Raw genomic sequence first — 19,413 nt, 5'->3', positions numbered from 1 at the left:
CTGGTTTGATGCATGATCATAAATGGGCTATGCCTCTTTATTAAGAGGAATTTCAACATTGGGGGACACGAACTGCATTTTCAAGTAATGTAGTGATCTCCCAATTAGTCTCTTAGTTCCCAGGTTTAATGAGTTGCGTTAGGTGCATCAGCAATTTTCCATCATCCATTCACACTTAAAAGGGACACTGGTAAGGCCTGTTGCAATCTATATTCAACTCATTTAGAAAAATACTGGTTTATAATTGCACTAAATTAGGTAGTTAGATTTTTAGGTAGTTAGATTTTTCCTTCATCATTCATCTCTCACAAGGGCAATTTAAGAGTCATGTACCTCAATTCTGGGTTAATGTTTAATGTGGTGTTAAGTTGTCTAATTTAGACAAGCGATGAATGGGCTTGCTTAAAAAGGAGCCATTACTTTGTCTCTTGTTTTCTTTAATTTAGTTTAATTGGTTGATCAAAAGAGTAAAAATGATCCATTCATCTAAAGTTAAAATGTATTTGGGTTGCAAAATTGCACACTTGAGTTTTTTTATTGAGTCTTTCTCATTTAAGTGAAAAATAAATAGAATTAAATTGGATGGTCTGGAGGAGGGGATAATGTTTCATAGCCACAGTTGGAAGAAAGTGATTAACAGGTTGTCAAGTTTATTGGTATTAAACATTTTTAAAAAGCTGCAAAAGTTGGTAGGTGAAGTAAAAGCAAAGAACACTTTAAATATACAGCAGGTCTGTCCACGTTTTATAAAGAGAAAAACAATACATTGTTGGAAGATAAAATGCAAGTCAACACTTCAGAAATTCCTCTTCCCTGCCTCACTTTTTGCACCCAATTGGTATGGAAGAACTTACTTCTCTCTCATTTTTGGTTCTGACAAAGGGTTACACACACAATACTCAAGTTGTCTTTCTCTTTACAGATGCTGAAGAACCCACTCCATTGTTTGCAGCCTTTTCTCCTTCAGTTATTAGCACAATTAGGCTTGTGTCTATTTATTTAATTCTAGCAATGTCAAATTGAAATTGCCATCTGGTTGTAAAGTAATTAAAAACAAAATGTTGTGCAGAGCGGCAGTCTCTGTATTGCAGACACAGATATTTGAGCAAACTAAACAAACAATCTACATCCATCTCTCTCAAAGGCAATTAACGATGCACAATACTAGCCTTGCCAACATCACCCACATCTCATGAATGAATTAAAACAAAACAAAAAATATTTTATGGATAATGTATACTTTGTTAATTGCTCCACAACAACAATCCTTTTGATAGATATACAATGACTTATGCATGCCTCTTGGGGGGTATCTTACTGGTTGTGCAACAAATAAAAGTATTTACCTGCACCATCAAATATTAACCTGAAAAGGGGGAGCACAAACCCTTAGAAAGGAAAGCCTCTGGGGAAACTACTTGCCCATAAAAGTCGCAAATTCCAGTTAGAGTACAGTAAGACCTCATTTTAAATTGTTCCGTTTTAAGTTGTTTCGATTTAACTTTGTTTTTAACGGGGCCAGTATTAAGTGTTTTGCATCGGGTTTTTCATTTTAATGTCATTTCGCACTGGGTGTGATGTAGGCGTGCATGACCCGAGCGGAGCCATGTTGGAGCGGCCCCTCCCACTGGCTGCCTCTCCAGTTTGCGGCTTACTTCTGCTACCTAGCTGCTCTCACTCGGTGTAGGTTGCTCCCAGCCTCGTGCCACTCACAGCAAGGGGTTTGGGAGAGGGAAGTGGCGAGTGGGAGGATTGGAGAGCAGGAGAGATGGCAAGTGAGGAAAGTAGAAAAAAAGTGTTAGCATATATCTTTTAAAAGTTAAAAATAAAAGTTATTTTAAGGATATAGTAATTTAGCAATATACAGTATATAAACTTACAGGGTATACTTCTTTTTTTCCCCTAACAGGAAAAGTCCTATAGAACCTAACTGAAGATTTTACAATGGTTGTAATCTGATTTGCTTAATGTTGTTTCATTTAAAGTTACACTTTCAGGAATGCAATTACAATGTTAAGTGAGGAATTACTGTAGTGCACTGACCATGAGCATTTATTGTACTGTTGCTTCACTTTTGACTAAAGCAGGGGTTGACAACCTTAACAAGATGAGCCATTTTCAAAACAGAGTCAAAAACACACCTTGTGTGTTGCAGTGTGGTTACCGAAATGTCAATAATAATGTAAAACAGGACAGAGCCATTTCAACGGCATTTTAAAGATTTTTACAAAAAGTTGTTAATTGAATGATACTTTTTCACAACTACAATGTTTAAAAAATGGTTTTAGAAAATGAAACAAACCATTTAATGACCATCAAAATGGGTTTGATTAATCAGGGTCAGGAGCCACATGAGAGACCTTACTGGAACATGACAGACTCAGATTCAGTATGTTATGCATTTTCAGTCAATACTTTATATTTTTAAAAGCCACAAAAGGTTACAAAAATAAGGCTGGTGAGGATCACCTGACTCCTCTTCTAGGTTGAAATACTCCCCTGTCTCAAGAGGGAAGAGAAGAAATTTTCAGACTGATGTTGACTCAATGCCTTTTCCCCGAAACGAATTCAAAAGGGTAACTTCAAATTGAATGGGTCATTCAAGTATAAAAAAATCATCTGTCTCAAACTCTCAAGGTGGGAAAGTCATCGCACAAGGATGTATAATCGACCTGGCTACCCACTTTATTTGGAAAAGGGCTTTGGGTTTGTTTAAAAAAAAAGGGTCATATGGGTGAGTCAGCCGTGCTTGTTGCCTGCTTTTAAAGCAGCAAGCAGCTGTCCTGGACAGAGATTCGATCAGAAAGCCTTCGAACCAACTACAGTCAACCAAGCAGGCAAGGTAATAAACAGCAATATCTCAAAAATGGGAGAAGGACTCTCCCCAACCTATTCAAACTTCAAATTCACTTGAGAAACAACCTCCTGGAAATTCAACTACAAGAAGCCTCGCAGCTTACTAAATAAAACTCTGCTTACGAGACCTTTGACTCCACTAAAAGCATCAATTCATCTAAGAAACTATAGGCCTGGCACGAAGGGGAGAAGGACAATTATACATTGTAATCATATTGTTTTTTTCCCCATCTGTATTTCGTCTTTGTGAGAGTGATAATTTGTGTGAGTCAAGTAATTGAGATGTCACATTTTTTAAAAAAAACTCCAGGGAAATCTGTGGGATAATAAATAACCTCCCTTATTTTAAAACTCACAAACAGGCTCGGGTTTATTTAAAGTGGGACAACAACTCTGAGGGTAAGAAAACACACCCCCCCCTCACATACAAAATGCTTTGATCATGAACAGTGAGAAAACACAGAGGGAAAAATTTTCCCCCTGTCCGTGGTGGGGGGGGAGGGGGAGGAGTGCGGGAGTGGGCGTGAGCAGGCTCGCCGCCATTTTACATGGGCGGGCCAATTAAGGCCCAACCAGTGTGACGTCTGCCAGGAAGCGCTAGACGCTCCCTGTGCGGACCGAGGGAGGGGATTCCCTCAGCCGGGAATGCGCTCTCTCTCACATGCGCGAGAAAGAGCACACTGATCTCCCTGAGGCTAAGAACTGCCTCAGAGAGATCACCTCGGAATTAAAACTTTTCAGTTATATATAACTGAATGTAATGCATTAATTACAACATTGAGTATATACCTACACAGGGTGTACACTTCACAGAAGAAGTGTTTTCCCCTTTCATGAGTACCATCAGAAACAACCATGTACAGCTGAAACTTTGGCAAGCAGTGTATCAGCAAAACTCCACAACAGGGCTTTTGTTGTATGCCTCTAATGAAAAGTATGACAGAGTACAATTGAATCAGACAAAAGGAGGAACTTAATGGATTTAATACAAGTGAAAAATTATCAAATGGAGAAAATAATGGGACCCTAAATAGACAAATTTTCATGATCAAATGGTTTCCACCTCAGGGCAGTTAAAACAAGTGAGGAAATGGCAGCCAATTTTATTTTCATTTTCCAAAGCTCTCTAGATTCAGGAATTATGCCCTTGTATTGATAAAACTGCAAATGCGTCTCTAATATTTAAGATTAGTTGATAGAAACAGGGAACTACAGATCTACAGGCTGAGCATCAATTGTGGGGGAGTTACTGGAATCTATCATCTGAAACAAAATGACTGAGCACTTTGGCAGGTATCAGTTGTACAAAGCACACACATAGGGCAGAATTTTACAGCCCCGTTTCGGCGGGGACGGGGGCTGTAAAATGCGGCGGGCCGTTATAAATGCCATTGACGACAGCGGGAACGTAAAATCCCACTGTTGTAAAATTCAGCCCATAAAAAACAACAACTTGCTTTAAAGACACATTACAAAACATTCCATTAGGTGCTGGATTGTGAGCAAACACTGAACACAGGAAGGGGAAAGAGGGAGGGGGTAACAGGATGAGGAGGGGGCAAAACACAAGTTGAAGAGAAGAGCCTTAAACAGACTTCTGAAGGGGAAGTACATGGTAGCGATGCTGAGAGATTCAAAAGGGGCTACGCACATTGATTGGAGCATTAATGATGGATTGGAACTTGAAAACTGCAGTGCTTTAGCCTCAGCCCTTTAAACATAATTGTAGTACTGATTGGCCTAAATCCATCAAAGAGCAACCTCTTCTAGCCCAACAGGCTCAGGGAGTTTAAAGAGCTGCAGGTGAGCTGTAATTGAATTGGCTTTATTAATTTAATGAAAGTGCTTATATTCATACAGTGTCTTTCACAATCTCAGGTTATCCCAAAGCATTTCACAGCCAATGAAATGCATCTGAAGTGTAATCATTGTTGTGCTGTAGAGAAATTGCCTATTGTTCTTTGAATAGTGCTATAGTATCTTCTACACGTACCTGAGAGAGTTGAGTGTAGAAGGGGCACTGGCTTCATATCTCATCCAAAGATGGCCCTCTAACAGTATAGCACTCCCTCAGTAGTGCATTGAAGTTTCAACCTAGATTATGTGCTCAAGTCTAGTGGGATTTGAACACATCCTTCTGACTCAGATGCCTTACCACTGAGACACAGCTGCCGCTTAAAACAAGCTGGGGGTCTCGAGAAAGGAATTTACAGGCCGGATTTGGCCCACATCTTGCAAGCTGATCACTCCCATCTGGGAGTGAATGCGTCGCCTGATATGATACAGATACATACATACATATATACCAGGAGATCTTCAGATCAGTCCTTGGTGCGGGCTGAGTTAGTGGATCTGAGCAAAGGATGACAGTAGTACATTACTGTCACTATCCCTCAGCTCAGGGAGGTTAAAAAACAGCTAGGTTCTTGCTTCAGCCACCTTGTCATGCCTGTGGATTGTCACGGAATCACACAGTGCAGAAGAGGCCCTGCGGCCCATTGAGTCTGCACTGATACGTGAGAAACACCTGACCTTCCCAACCTAATCCCATTTACCAGCACTTGGCCCATAGCCTTGAATGTTATGATGTGCCAAGTGTTCATCCAGGTACTTTTTAAAGGATGTGAGGCAACCCACCTCCACCATCCTCCCAGACAGTGCACTCCAGACCGTCACCACCCTCTGGGTAAAAATTTTTTTCCCTCACATCCCCCCTAAACCTCTTGCCCCTCACCTTGAACTTATGTCCCCTTGTGACTGACTCTTCAACTAAGGGGAACAGCTGCTCCCTATCCACCCTGTCCATGCCCCTCATAATCTTGTAGACCTTGATCAGGTCGTCGCTCAGTCTTCTCTGCTCCAAACAACCCATGTCTATCCAACCTCTCTTCATAACTTAAATGTTTCATCCCAGGCAACATCCTGGTCATCTCCTCTGCACCCCCTCCAGCGCAATCACATCCTTCCTATAATGTGGTAACCAGAACTGCACACAGTACTCCAGCTGTGGCCTCACCAAGGTTCTATATAACTCCAATATGACCTCCCTACTTTTGTAATCTATGCCTCAATTGATAAAGGCAAGTGTCCCATGTGCATTTTTCACCACCCCACTAACATGACCCTCCGCCTTCAGAGATCTATGGACACACACGCCAAAGTCCCTTTGTTCCTCAGAACTTCCTGGTGTCATGCCATTCATTGAATACTTCCTTGTCAAATTGCTCCTTCCAAAGTATAGCATCTCACACTTTTCAGAGTTAAATTCCATCTACCACTTATCTGCCCATTTGACCATCCCGTCTATATCTTCCTTTAGCCCAAGACACTCAACCTCACTGTTAACCACCTGGCCAATCTTTGTGTCATCCGCAAACTTACTAATCCTACCCCCCACATAGTCATCTATGTCGTTTATATAAATGATAAATAATAGGGGACTGAGCACATATCCCTGTGGTACGCCACTGGACACTGGCTTCCAGTCACTAAAGCATCCTTCTGTCATCACCCTCTTCCTTCTACAACTAAGCCAATTTTGAATCCACCTTATCAAATTACCCTGTATCCCATGTGCATTTGCCTTCTTTATAAGTCTCCCATGTGGGACCTTGTCAAAGGCTTTGCTGAAATCCATATAAGCTACATCAACTGCACTACCCTCATCTACACACCTGGTCACCTCCTCAAAAATTTCAATCAAATTTGTTAGGCATGACCTCCCTCTGACAAAGCCATGCTGACTATCCCTGATCAAACCTTGCCTCTCCAAGTGGAGATAGTTACTCTCCTTCAGAAATTTCCCCAATAGTTTCCTTACCACTGACGTGAGACTCACTGGCCTGTAGTTCACTGGCTTATCTCTACAACCCTTCTTAAATAGCGGAACCACATTAGCTGTTCTCCAGTCCTCTGGCACCTCCCCCGTGGCCAGAGGGGAATTAAAAATTTGGGTCAGAGCCCCTACGATCTCCTCCCTTGCCTCCCTCAGCAGTCTGGGACATAAATCATCTGTATCTGGAGATCTGTCCACATTTAAGCCTACCAACACCTCCAATACCTTGTCACTCCCTATATCAACTTGCTCAAGAACCTCGCAGTCTCTCTTCCCCGAGTTCCATACCTTCATCCTCATTCTCTTGGGTGAAGACGGACGTGAAGTATTCATTCAACACTCTAGCGATGTCCTCTGGCTCCACCCATAGATTGCCCCCTTGGTCCCTTATGGGCCCTACTCTTTCCCTGGTTATCCTCTTCCCATTGATATACTTATAGAATATCTTGGGATTTTCCTTACTTTTACCAGCCAGAGCTTTCTCATATCCCCTCTTTGCTCTCCTAATTGCTTTCTTAAGCTCCATCCTGCACTGTCTGTACTCCACTAATGCCTCCGCTGATTTGCTTCCCTTGTACCTGCTAAAAGCCTCTTTCTCTTCTCATCGTATCCTGAATATCTCTGGTTATCCATGGTTCTCTGGGCTTGTTACTCCTTCCTATCACCCTAGAGGGAACATGTTGAGCCTGTACCCTCCCCATTTCCTTTTTGAACACCCCCCCACTGTTCTTCTGTAGATTTCCCCACAAGTAATTGTTCCCAGTCTATCTTGGCCAGATCCTGCCTTATTTTACTAAAATCCACTCTCCCCCAATCCAAAACATTTTTTTGCAACTTGTCGATTTCTTTGTCCATAACAAACTTAAATTGTACCATGTTGTGGTTGCTATCACTAAAATGCTCCCCCACCACCACCTCAGCCACCTGTCTGGCTTCATTCCCCAGAATTAGGTCCAGCACTGCGCTGTCCCTTATTGGGCCCACTACATATTGACCTAAAAAGTTCTCCTGTACACATTTCAAGAAATCTGTTCCACCCAAGCCCTTAACACTATGTCTATCCCAATTAATGGTTGGGAAAGTTGAAATCACCTAATATAATTACCCTATTGCTATTGTTTTTACACACCTCCACAAATTGTGCACGTATTTGCTCCTCAAGTCAAGTGAGGGAATGATTTGAGTTCACCTAGGAGGCCCCCAAACTCGAAGCTTAACAATGTTCTCTAGGCTGGCATTAAGAATGGATCATTGGGCAAGAACTCATTGGGCAAGAAGCATGTGCTGGTGGGACCATATCCCAGTAGTCATCACAGCAAAGGAGGGGAAGAAATTGGGAAGAGGACAAACAAAAGCAGTCTAATGCTGGTTTTCAACATTGACCTGCACAATGGTCCCTGGTAGTTTTTTTTAAACACTAAAATGTTTCTACAGTAACTGAAGTCAGATTGGCCCCTTTAACAATGGCTGTTTAAATACAATGTTAATCTGGGTTATTGATAAACCTTTGATTTTGTAAAAAAATAAGATTGGCTGGCTAAAATAAGTGGTTGGAGTGAGATTTTTTTCAGGTTTTATTCAGTTCATTTTCCCTAGGAAATGATCTTTAGATTTGTTGACGCAATTAAGTCGTTGGCTTTCCTGAATCTCTAGTCTATTGATGCTGACACAGGCGAGCTGAGTAAAAAGCAGCTTAGGTGAATAGTTCTGATAAAAGAATTATTTTCTAATCCAGTGTGGATTTCTTCTTTTAATAATGTCAACAGCCGACATTACAAAGACTGCAGGATACATTATGGAATCACACGTTTGACACGGTTTGCAGTCTCAGAAAGCGGGGAGTGGATTGTACGATTAGATGCAGAATTGGATCTAAAATCCTGCAACATTACTCAAATAGCTCATCCCTCGTGTTCAAGGTCTCCCTATTGTTCTGTGCCGAAACAAAGCGTCATTGTGACCTGAAGCAAACACTGATTTTATCCACCTTTCATCTGAATCAATGGGCCTTGCAACCTCACACCCCAAATTACGCATTAGGATGTTGACAGAGTTACAAGCCAACACCACGTAAATAAGTGGGCATCTTTCCTAATGTTGTCTTCCACCTGAAGTAATTGGCATCATCATGCATTTGGAACTCAGTACAGGAGGTTTGAATGAATTAAGACGTTGAGTTAAAAATGCTAAGCCACATTGACAATGAGGATTTAATGTGGAATTAGAGTTGCTTCAATTACTGCTGCATTTGTACACTATTACTGCTTGCATTTGGCTCAGTCCAATCAAAAGCTTCGTTCATAATCTGGCAAGAAATTAATGCTTAGGCTACAAGTAAAATTTGAGAACTGAATCAAACTGAGTCTTGCTTTTCTGCTGGCGGGGAACTCAGGAAAACAAAACTAACTCTAAACTTAGCTTGTTTAGTAGGAGTTCACTTTTTTTGTTGGGGCAGATGACTGGTCATTTAGAGCACAATTGGAATACAAAACAATTTGCGGGTACACAATTGAACAATTTGACTAGAGCTTAAAATCAAGATTTCCTTCACAACTGCAGTAGTATTTCAGTAACACATGCACGTGCACACACGCAATATTAGAGACATTCTACTTGAACAGGAAATGGCCTGTTTGGTTTAAATTCAGCCAACCAAATATCAGCTGGCTCACATAATTAATTGCAGGCAGAATACAAGAACATTGATTTTCACAACAAAACTTGGCACACTGGACAACAACACAAATACCATTGTGATTTATGTTCAAAAATGTTGTATCATGTCACCAGTGGCCCTTCTTCATCGATTACAACTTGTAAAGGAAAAAAAAAGGCAGAGTCCACAAACTTAGCCCCACTTTAGACAGTCCTGGTTTCACTTTCAAACCACAAATGAAACCCAAGGCAGGAAGGGCAAACTTCAAATCCAGTTTAAATGCAGGTTCCACACTTTGCATTTAAACCTCATCTCCTTTAAATCTCATCTGCTATAGCACGAGGTGGTGAGACCCATTCCAAAAATCACCTTCATTTCCTGTTATAAGCAAGCTGTTCTAATAATTTGGAACACAAAGCTGAATGCTGACTCTCTCATATCCTTGTCCCTTCTCCAATTACTGTTGCTGACATTGTTTTTCGAAAAAATTGCATCTTTAACCATATGCAAATGTTTATAAGAACAAGCCCCTGTCGAGACAGTACTGGCAAATGTACTGACATTAGAAAAAGAGACAACGGAATAAGAATTCCAAAATCCTGACCGACTTCGATTTGTTTTTAATAAGATAGGACAGAGACACAGAATAATACATAGCGAAAAACACTTAAGTACAGGTCCCATGGTCTGATATCCAGGCATATTTTAATTAAGAACTAGTGATGGCTTAGTGAGGTTCTCCAGTAAATAGGTGAGCCATATAGGTTAGGAAGGTCCAGGTTTAATCCTCAATCTGTACCGAGTTAGCTCATCTCAGGTAGCAGGAGAGTTGCAAGAATTACTGCCTCTGGGTCACAAAAGGGAAAAAAAAAAAAATCAGTGCTGATTTCCACCCAACAACTCCTATTGGAGCGGAAGTCCATATGTGTGGAAGTCAGGTTAGGGTAGGAATAGTGCAAAGTGTAATATTCCCTGCAGCCAAATAACCTTCAGCTCACAACACCCATATATGCATAAGGCACTGGGGCAAGGAACTAGCAGAAAATGTCTAGTGCTCGCAGAACTGTACAAGCAAGGAGCTTTCAAGAGAGAAGAGGATATTGGTGCAAAAAATAAATGTAAGTGTCACAAGATCAAGGTCTCAAAAGGTCACAGTCAGCGTAAAACTTGTCAAAAACATATATACTGATGGAGCAAAAGATAATTGTGATGTCCAGGTTTATAAATAGACAATCAGATGTACCAAACTAGATTTGGCTACAGATTTGAAAAGCAATGTTAAGTGTAAAATTGGCTGGTGGGAAGTTTGCAGCATCCACTACCTTAGCTTCATTTATACTAATGAGACACCACACTAGTAGCTCTGAGTACATCAGTGAAACCTGATGTACAGCTACTGGACTCAATAAGGCTGGCCATCAGCAAAGCGCAATAAATGTGGATCCTGGTAAGTTTACTCTGGGTTCTAGCGAGCAATGTGGAGCTTGAGCATCAGGAACTGGATGCACTAGCACAGGTCCAGCTTGATATCAGACGAGCTTTGGATAGCAACTCTTATCTGGCTATTGCACAAGTACATCTGCAGTGAGATTGTGTAACAGTGCCTCAAAATCAAGATAGCTCAACTCCTCAAAACATTTATGCAAACGAGCCATTTCATGCCAGTCCTAATGGAGCACCAGCATGCTGTGTACCAGGGAATGGGGCCACAGACTCTGCTTTGCTGAATTCCCAGTATCAGTGATCATGCCACAGGGAAATACTCAGTGGAGGCTGGGTATTTTCCTACCTGGCGTGGAGCAGCAAGACAGGATGGTGTTCCCTGGCCAGGTTTGCAAACATTTTGGCTGATTCAAAATATCACTAATGGGCAGGGGCCTATGCATACTATGCAAGGCGGTCAGGTGGGTGAGAGAATGTCAGAGGAGAGAGAATGTGAAAGAGGGAAAACACGTGTATTTTTTTTGAACAAAAAGGCAAGTAAAATTACTGAACATTAATTTATAGTTCTTTTGGTTTAAGTTGGTAAAAAAAAATACTTTCTAAAACAGCTTAAATTTACAAAAATGCTTTCTTTCCCAATTGGCTGCAGAACTATCTTGTGTTAAAACACAAAACTATGCAAAGTCACGGTTAGTGTTGGGGTTCTGAGTAATTGGGGGAGAGAAAAAAACAATCAATACACAATGTTACTAGAAAACTAATCTGTCAATACAGAAAACCTCTTGTTGTAAAAGGGAGTGAGCTGCGAGGGTAAATGTAATCCATCTGGTTGTGCTTTTTAGCTTTTACTGATAACACACGTTATGCAACAAGTCATTTCTCCAGCGAGAGGCACTTGTAGACCTGTCAACCATTCATCAGCAATAAAACAAACTAATGACCATATATGGAAGCACTTCCTGCTCATAATGACCTGCTGCAGCCAGCTCTTACTGTTACAGATTACAACCAACCCATTCATAAAATGCGAGGGGCTGCCTGCTTTCACTTCATGGGTCAGTGATGGGGGAGGGGCACATCACATGACAAAAATACCTCCTGATGGGAGGAAACAACTGATTGAGCAGATGTAGACTGGTTGAAGTTTTGCCATTTGTGATACATTTACATTGCAAAATGGCTGCAGGATTCAATTATTCCATATTAGAAGCAGCTCCTGGTGTTGTAGTAACTTACATTTATAGGCATTTTTTTTTTTTACACCATAAGAGTGCAACTTCCATGTATACACATGCTAAGTTTCTTATCCCAACAACATGCAAGCCTCAATAAAATGTAGGTTTTATTACATGGAGCAAGCATGCTGGAGGGATAGGCTGAGAAGGATAGCATGTATTTTTGTTTGTTCTTGGGGTTCAAGCTTTGCTGGCAGGCCCTATATTTATTGCCCATCCCTAATTGCCCCTCAGCAGGTAGTGGTGAACTGTCTACAACTAAGTGGCTTGCTAAGCCACATTGGTATGGTCTGGTGTCAAATGCAGGGCAGCCAAGGACAGCAAACAACCTCCCCTGAAATATGTTAGTGAACCAATAGTTTCATGATTATTATTAATGAGGCTACTTTTTTTATTCCAGAAATAATAATGAATTGAATTTGAATCTACCCCAATTGCCATGGTCGGATTTGAACTTGTGTCTACGGATCATTAGTGCATACCTCTGGGTTACTAGTCCAGGAACATTACCACTACACTACCATCCTCAATGCCTTTGGCATGAATTATATTCCCCTCTTCCTTTCATTCCAAATCCTCAAATTGTCCTGATTTCTCCCCCCTTACCACATGTGATTGCATCAGTGATCTACAATTGTGAAAAGGGAAGCAGTTTTTGGAAGATAAATGCAGAGATGTATTTGCCCTCTGTGGAGCCCAATTTCCTGAAAGAGGTTTTTCCAAATCACCAAATGCAGTCAAAGGAAAAGAGTGAGAAGAAAAATACTCACGGCTTTCACAGTGATAATCTGGTACAAACTGCTCATCGCTGTCTGGAACCTGAGCTGGATTATGAAGAGAAGGAAAATGTTAGAATTGTAAAAGTTTTCTTCCTTTCTTTCCCCCCACTCTAAACAGCACTCTGGTTATATGGGAAGCTTACTCTGTAGGACCAGTGAAACTGGACCAATAGCAGAGGTGACTCTTGTTGGGGTCTGATTCTACACATGTATATTCCCCCAGAGGCCATTCTAGATAGGGGATGATAATAGGCTATTTGGCAATGAGGATAATAGGGGATGATAATAGGCTATTTGGCAATAAGGATAATAACTCCTAAGCTGGATCCTGCCCTCAGCCAATATTTGCACCCATACACTTTCTAGCAAAGGTCACTAGTGATCAGGAGAGGAAATCCTTTGTTGACTCACTCTTGTCCATCAACCCAGGCTGATTACAGCACTCTGGCAGAGGTCAGCTAACAGCACACCACGGGAACTATACTTGATTTACCTAGTCTGTACAACTTGGTAGGATAATAAATGGTGCAGTTACTCACTGAATCACTGACAAAGTGCTGGATGCCATTCATATGCTGCTTAAAGAACATGATTCCCATTACAAATTAGCAACAGCCATGAACGCAGCAAAGCCTAATTATTAGTAGGTTTCCAATATAAATTACAGCTCCTGATCAACAGTTAAAGAAAACATGGATATTTAATGGATGCAGGCTAAAGTGTCTTTTGTAGAGACATTCCCCGACAGGAACCAGCGGTGATATGCACACGGCACAAGCTCTTTGACCAGGTGTCAGTCAGTCAGAAGCTGTGTAGTGGCCACTCAATGCAAGACTAATGCACACAACTGGGAGTTTGGGAAAAAGAGTGACTGTAAAATAAAAGGCAACAAATATTTTACATGGAATATGCCACCATCCTCACAGAAAATCACTATTTACTTTAATAATATCCTCTCAAGACCAAACGGGATAAATGAAGAGATAATCTTTAAACCACGTAGTGTTGAATTCTAAATCAAGATATGTTCAGAAATCAAGGCTCCATTTCCACTCTCTACCACTGCAGACTTATAGCCCTGGAATAAATGTTTAACTTAGACAGTTTTCTCCCTCCCCGTCACAGAACTTTATAACACAACAGCAGTCGTTGTTTATAAATACTTGTTGTAAAGTTACTATTTGAAATAAGATACTGATTTCCAGCTGATGAAATATTTAGCTCAGTGGTGAGTGCTGATATTTGGCCTCATCTTTGGATTCTCAGGCCATAGATAGCCTCAGCAATGTCACACCCATTCAGCAACTTCATTTCTGAAGATTTGCAGATGTTCCCAATGCTTAGCATAAAGGGTGGTCTGGTGCGGTCCAGAGGTATATTGACAGAGATGACTGGAAAGCAGTATTGGAGACCCCCTTACACTTCACCCATTTTAATTAACAACATGGAAAGCTGCCTTTAGATTTTGAAATATCTTAGCATTCACTAAAAGTAAGTAAGAACATGGGTGAAATGTTGAGATACCCACACTACTGGCGGGGTTTATATGCAATGAACAGTTCATCAGATATACGTAATGAACAGTTCATCAGATATATGTGGAGGCACCATTTGTGCTTTTCCATCCATTGAAAATCACAAGATCAGTGCTTTTCAGCATTTCTTAAATGTTATTTCTAATGAAGTGGAGTTCTGTGGGACTGAGGAAATCTGGTATTCAAAGGGCTGGCAAAGATTTTTTAAAAATAAAATGCAATGAAGATGACTCTACTCCAGGACTTGTTCTTGATCATTTATGCTACTTTCCTTCTAAAAGCCGTAATCCCTCTCTAATGGTCTAAGGCAGGGGTGGGGAACTTACGGCCCGTTGCTCAATTTCATCCAGCCCGCAGTGAGATTTCTAGAAAATATAGATCTATGACAGTAGTGCCTTCAAAATAGCATTTATCATCATCATTATGAATTTGCTTTGGATAAAAACGTCAACTAAATTACTATAATTTATACTATAAAACAACAATATAGGATTCAAATTCAGCCATCACATTAAAACAGCAGGCGAGTTGAACATTCTGTATTCTCTCTAAATAAACTAAATTAAGTTGATTTTTTATCTATGGTCCGTGACTGATTTTGTCTATGTGTGAATGGCTTGTGATAAGAGAAAGATTCCCCGCCCCTGGTCTAAGCTTTTGTCATCAATTAGTGGAATCAGCCATAATTTGTCCCTGTACAATCTAACAAAATTGCCTTTATCAAGAGTATATAATAAATAAAGATCTAAAATTGCTGTATACACATAGGAAATGTCGGAATAATTATTAGTTCTCACTTTTACCATATGATAATCTATTAACTGGTCAGTGAAAACACCTCTAATTAAAAGGGACCATTGTCCCGTTGCACTTTAGGCAATGTAATATCATATGTTTAAACTTTTAATGCTGACCGAAACTGAATGCAGAGCAAACAACATTTTCAGATGAAAAAGAAATAATAGATTAAATTAATGTTATACTGCAGAACTGTATTCAATTCAATCAATAAATAAAACATTCAGCATAAATAAAATGTTTAAATGGGGCTGGGGGAGGGAAAACTTGGGAGTTAAGGAAATATTTTTTAAATGATGCTGAAATACAGAACAAGTCTACTAGGGATTGGTTGTGGGGTGGGGTGGGGGGGGTGGGAGGTGGGACAGAACAATAGTTTGGATAGAAACCCTCAACTCCAGCTCAAACGCCAAAGACCTATGTATTTCTACATTTTCTGTTTTTATAAATTAAAGGAGTTTCCTAGGTTAGTACATACAGCATACTGAAATGAGATACCGAGGTGTATACCTCTCAGCAGAAGCCAAACACCCACAGGAACACTACCAGGCAAGAATGGGTATCCAAATCTATCTTCTCCTCTCCAGTGCTGAAAATACTGGCTCTTGCCGAGATGTATTTCCAAAGGAGCTGGCAATTTTTTTTTTAAATAAGCGCCTCACCCATTCTTTATCTGGGAGCCAAACCAATGAGTATCCGCAAGCTATTGGACCATGAAGGGCATCGGAACCAAACCTGCACCGTCTTCACCTGGTGGCCAGAGGCTGGCTTTCCGGCAGGAGTTCCTGGATAGACGGACTTTCTCCTTACCTGGACACAGAGGCCAAGTGTCATCGGATTTGTTACAGCCCAGGAGGATGAGATCATTTGGCTGATTGGGCTCATGTTGGCTCTTTCAAAGCCCTACCCACTTACTCCCACTCTCCTGACCTTCCCCCATAGGCGTTTAATGTTTTTGCCAAGTGCAAGGCTACAACTGGGCAGATTCAGAAGATTTAATTATTTCATCCAGGCCAAGAAGCACCCCCGCCACCACACACCAACGCCCACGTCCCAATCTTTAGCAAAGAGAATCAAGAGGGCTCACTCAACCACATTACTGGATGAACACACCACCAGATTTCTTTGGCACAGGGTGGGCAAATGTGCATAAAGAATTTATTAAACAAACAAACAGCAGGATTAATTACAAACGTTCAGTGAAAGAACTGAAAATAAGCCCTGGCCCAGCAATCTGTTTTATTCTCTTCTGAAGGATTGTGATGTAGTATTTTTGGATTGGTTCCTCCAGAGCCTAGTTATATAGAAATACATATTGAGGGACAGCAAGAGGGCCTGACAAGTTATTAGTTTAGGAGTTAAGCTCCATTTAAGCGGGAGACTTCATGGGTTGTCTGAACTTGTGTAGCGTTTGACTTTTTTTTGACGGTTTCCGATTTCAATCCAGGCTAAGTAACAATGAAGGGGTGAAAATTGAACTCATAGCGCCCTTAGACTTGTCTCATCCCACACACTGTTCAGAACGTGTTTAGACACAAACGGGAACTTGCGACCACTACAGGAACTATAGGGGTGAGGGGGGGGGAGGGGGAATTTTTAAAAAAAAATTGCATGATGTGTGAAAAAGCACCCAGATTTAACTCACGTGCTTTCCACAAGTGTAACCATCCGTTCATTCAACAGAATCTACACTCGCCCCGCCAAACCAAGGGGGGGGAAAAACATCCGCATGTTTCCCATTAATCGTCAACAGTTGTCGGTGTTTTGGAATTGGTGGGTTTAAAATCCTGGCACCACAGAAGTCCCTTAAAGTAGATGCTAAAGATTAAAGCCCCGTGAACTGTCAGTTTCAGAGACTTTGTGCAATTACTTTAATTTATTTCATTCCAACTTCTTCAGCCGCCAAGAAGCTTAATTAACTCTGGTTGACTCTCAAATGTTTTGTGCTGGGGGTGGCGAGCACAAAGCACGGGGGCCGAAGTACCGAGCAGCTCCAACTGCAGCTCAACAATGTTTGCAAAGACTAAGAGAGGGAGAAATATTACAGACTGACAAAGAAACAAAAACAGTGAGTCATGAAGCCAAAGGGAAAAAGAAAACATGTTCACAACTTGCCAGATTTTAGTTCCAGATGAGGATGAAAAATCCCCACTAACACTCCCAAGATATATATATATATATTTTTTCAAACTCACCTTCTGCAAGCCAAGTCTCTTGAAGTTGACTTAAATCCTGGAAGAGATCTGGAAAATTAAGAATGAAAAATAAAGTCAGGGTTATGTTTAAAAGTGCAGTTTCTCTCAGTTCAGTGCCCTTCAGTTGGGGGCACCTCACTTTATTTACTGTTACTACTCGCGCGGAAGCCAGGTTTCGGATAGAGCTTGCTACCTTCTGAATCCTGAGTTAATTCTTTGGTGATGAATCTTCGCTTTCTGGTGATCACCGGCCGCTCGTAGCTCCCAGTGTCGTGCACTTTCTACAGGTTAAAATAAGCAAGGAGGGGGGAAAACTTTTAACAGGCAGTCAAACGTATTGATGCCATGAATGGATTCAACCCACACCACCACCCCAGTCATTTCTCGCGTACTCGTGTTAGTTTCCCTATCTTTACAACTTTCATCATTTCTCCATTATTTTTACAAATTTAATCTCCCGCCCCCTCCCACACACACACACACACACACAAACACGCCTGCAGATTCAAGAAAGATCGCGACTCAAGACGAAAACATTTTTTAAAAAAAACAAAACAACAATTCAGCTTTTTGGCTCCATTGTTCCGAAAGCTCAATAGTGGCACTAAATTTTTCAGAATGATTGTACTCACGTTTGAAAATGTGTAAGGCACTTGCTGATCCAAATAGCCATCCATCCTGTGTTCCATTGTTAACCGTTTATGAGTATTTAGACTGGATTTGACAACAATCAGCCTGCGGAGATGGTGGTTGGGTTGGTGGGGTTGGTGGGGTGGGGGTGGTGGTGGTGAAGGGGGGGGGGATGGGGGGGGAGAGGGGGTGCAGAGATCATGAATGGACGAGCGAAGCATGCATAAATAATAAGCTTCATTCACAAAAAAAAAATCTAAGAGACAGCCTGCAGGCAATGAGCGGCTGGTCTACCAAAGAAACAAACACAGTCTCTTAAAGCGAGGATGTACCCATTTCGAGACGGACCACATTTATTTTTTTCTCCGCGTTTTGGTCCAAAGGTACAGTGAACGAAAGCGTTCGGGTTTCATTTTCGGTTATGCAGGTTCAGCAACTGATAGAAATCGTCGAGTAAAAGTAAAGAGAAGCCTCGCGTTTCTATGGTGCCAAAGTGCTTAACAGCGAAAATCAAAGTACTTGTGAAAGTGTAGCCACTGTCCTAATAACAACAGGAATGTCAGCAGCCAATTTGCACACAGCTAGCTCCCACAAGCAGCAAGATGACAATGAGCAGATAATCTATCTTTTGCAATATTGACATTGGGATAAATATTGGACAGGTCACCAGGGATAACTCCCATGCCCCTCTTTGAAATAGTGCCATGGGATCTTATACATCCACTGGAGGTAAAAGGTTGGGGGTTGATTTAGCTTCTCATCCGGGAAATAGCACCGCCGACAGTGCAGCATTCCCTCAGCACTGCATTGGTGTGTCAGCTTAGATTTTTGTGCTCAAGTTCTGGAGTTTGCAGTTGCTTGCCATTCCACAAGGTAAAAAGTGTACCTTTTAAAAAACAATTCAAATGAACAATCAATAGACGCTCTGCTTGGAATGTAAGTACGTTGATATATCCATGGATTGCATTACAGTAAAATCACAGTAACAATCTGTGGCATCTTGCCTCAGTGGTAATGCTCTTTTTGCAGTGTCAGAAGACCATGGGTTCAAGCCTTAGTCCAGGAACTTCAGCACACCGTCCAGGCTGAGGCTTCAGGGAGTAACTATATATGAGGGGGTGCTGCATTCTCAAGGTACCATCTTTCCATCAAGACATTAGGAAGTTCTCCCAGTGTCCTGGCCAACAGTTATCTTTGAATTCACACTTTTAAAAACAGATTAACTGGTTATTTATCTCATTACTGTGGGATCTTGCTGTGTGTATACTGGTAGTCGCACTTTTCCTACTAACTACAATGACCACACTTCAAAAGCTGTGAAACATTTCAGGACATCCTGGGGGATGTGAAAGGTGCTATATAAATACAAGTTAATTGCTTTTTTGCTCACACACATGCAACTGAATTACAGCCTATGGCATGAAGATGCTGTGCTTGAAATATTAACTTTG

The 19,413-nt window shown here is 41.2% G+C and overlaps 1 protein-coding gene across 1 annotated transcript in view; it reads right to left on the bottom strand.

Moving 5' to 3' along the window:
- The window catches only part of etv4 (ETS variant transcription factor 4), an 80,527-nt gene extending 62,441 nt beyond the window's left edge, over nt 1–18,086 (bottom strand). The window contains exons 1-4 of the mRNA XM_078529715.1: nt 17,965–18,086; nt 17,526–17,613; nt 17,333–17,380; nt 12,796–12,849 (exon numbers count right to left, since the gene is read on the bottom strand). Of these exons, the coding sequence (XP_078385841.1) occupies nt 12,796–12,849; nt 17,333–17,380; nt 17,526–17,613; nt 17,965–18,021 (247 nt within the window). The 5' untranslated portion in view covers nt 18,022–18,086. The remainder of the gene's footprint in view (nt 1–12,795; nt 12,850–17,332; nt 17,381–17,525; nt 17,614–17,964) is intronic.
- Nucleotides 18,087–19,413: the final 1,327 nt, after the last annotated feature.

Source organism: Cetorhinus maximus, chromosome 25 (assembly GCF_964194155.1).
Source record: "Cetorhinus maximus chromosome 25, sCetMax3.hap1.1, whole genome shotgun sequence".
In the NCBI taxonomy this organism is placed as follows: Eukaryota; Metazoa; Chordata; class Chondrichthyes; order Lamniformes; family Cetorhinidae; genus Cetorhinus; species Cetorhinus maximus.
This window is presented reverse-complemented; position numbering and strand designations above follow the sequence as displayed.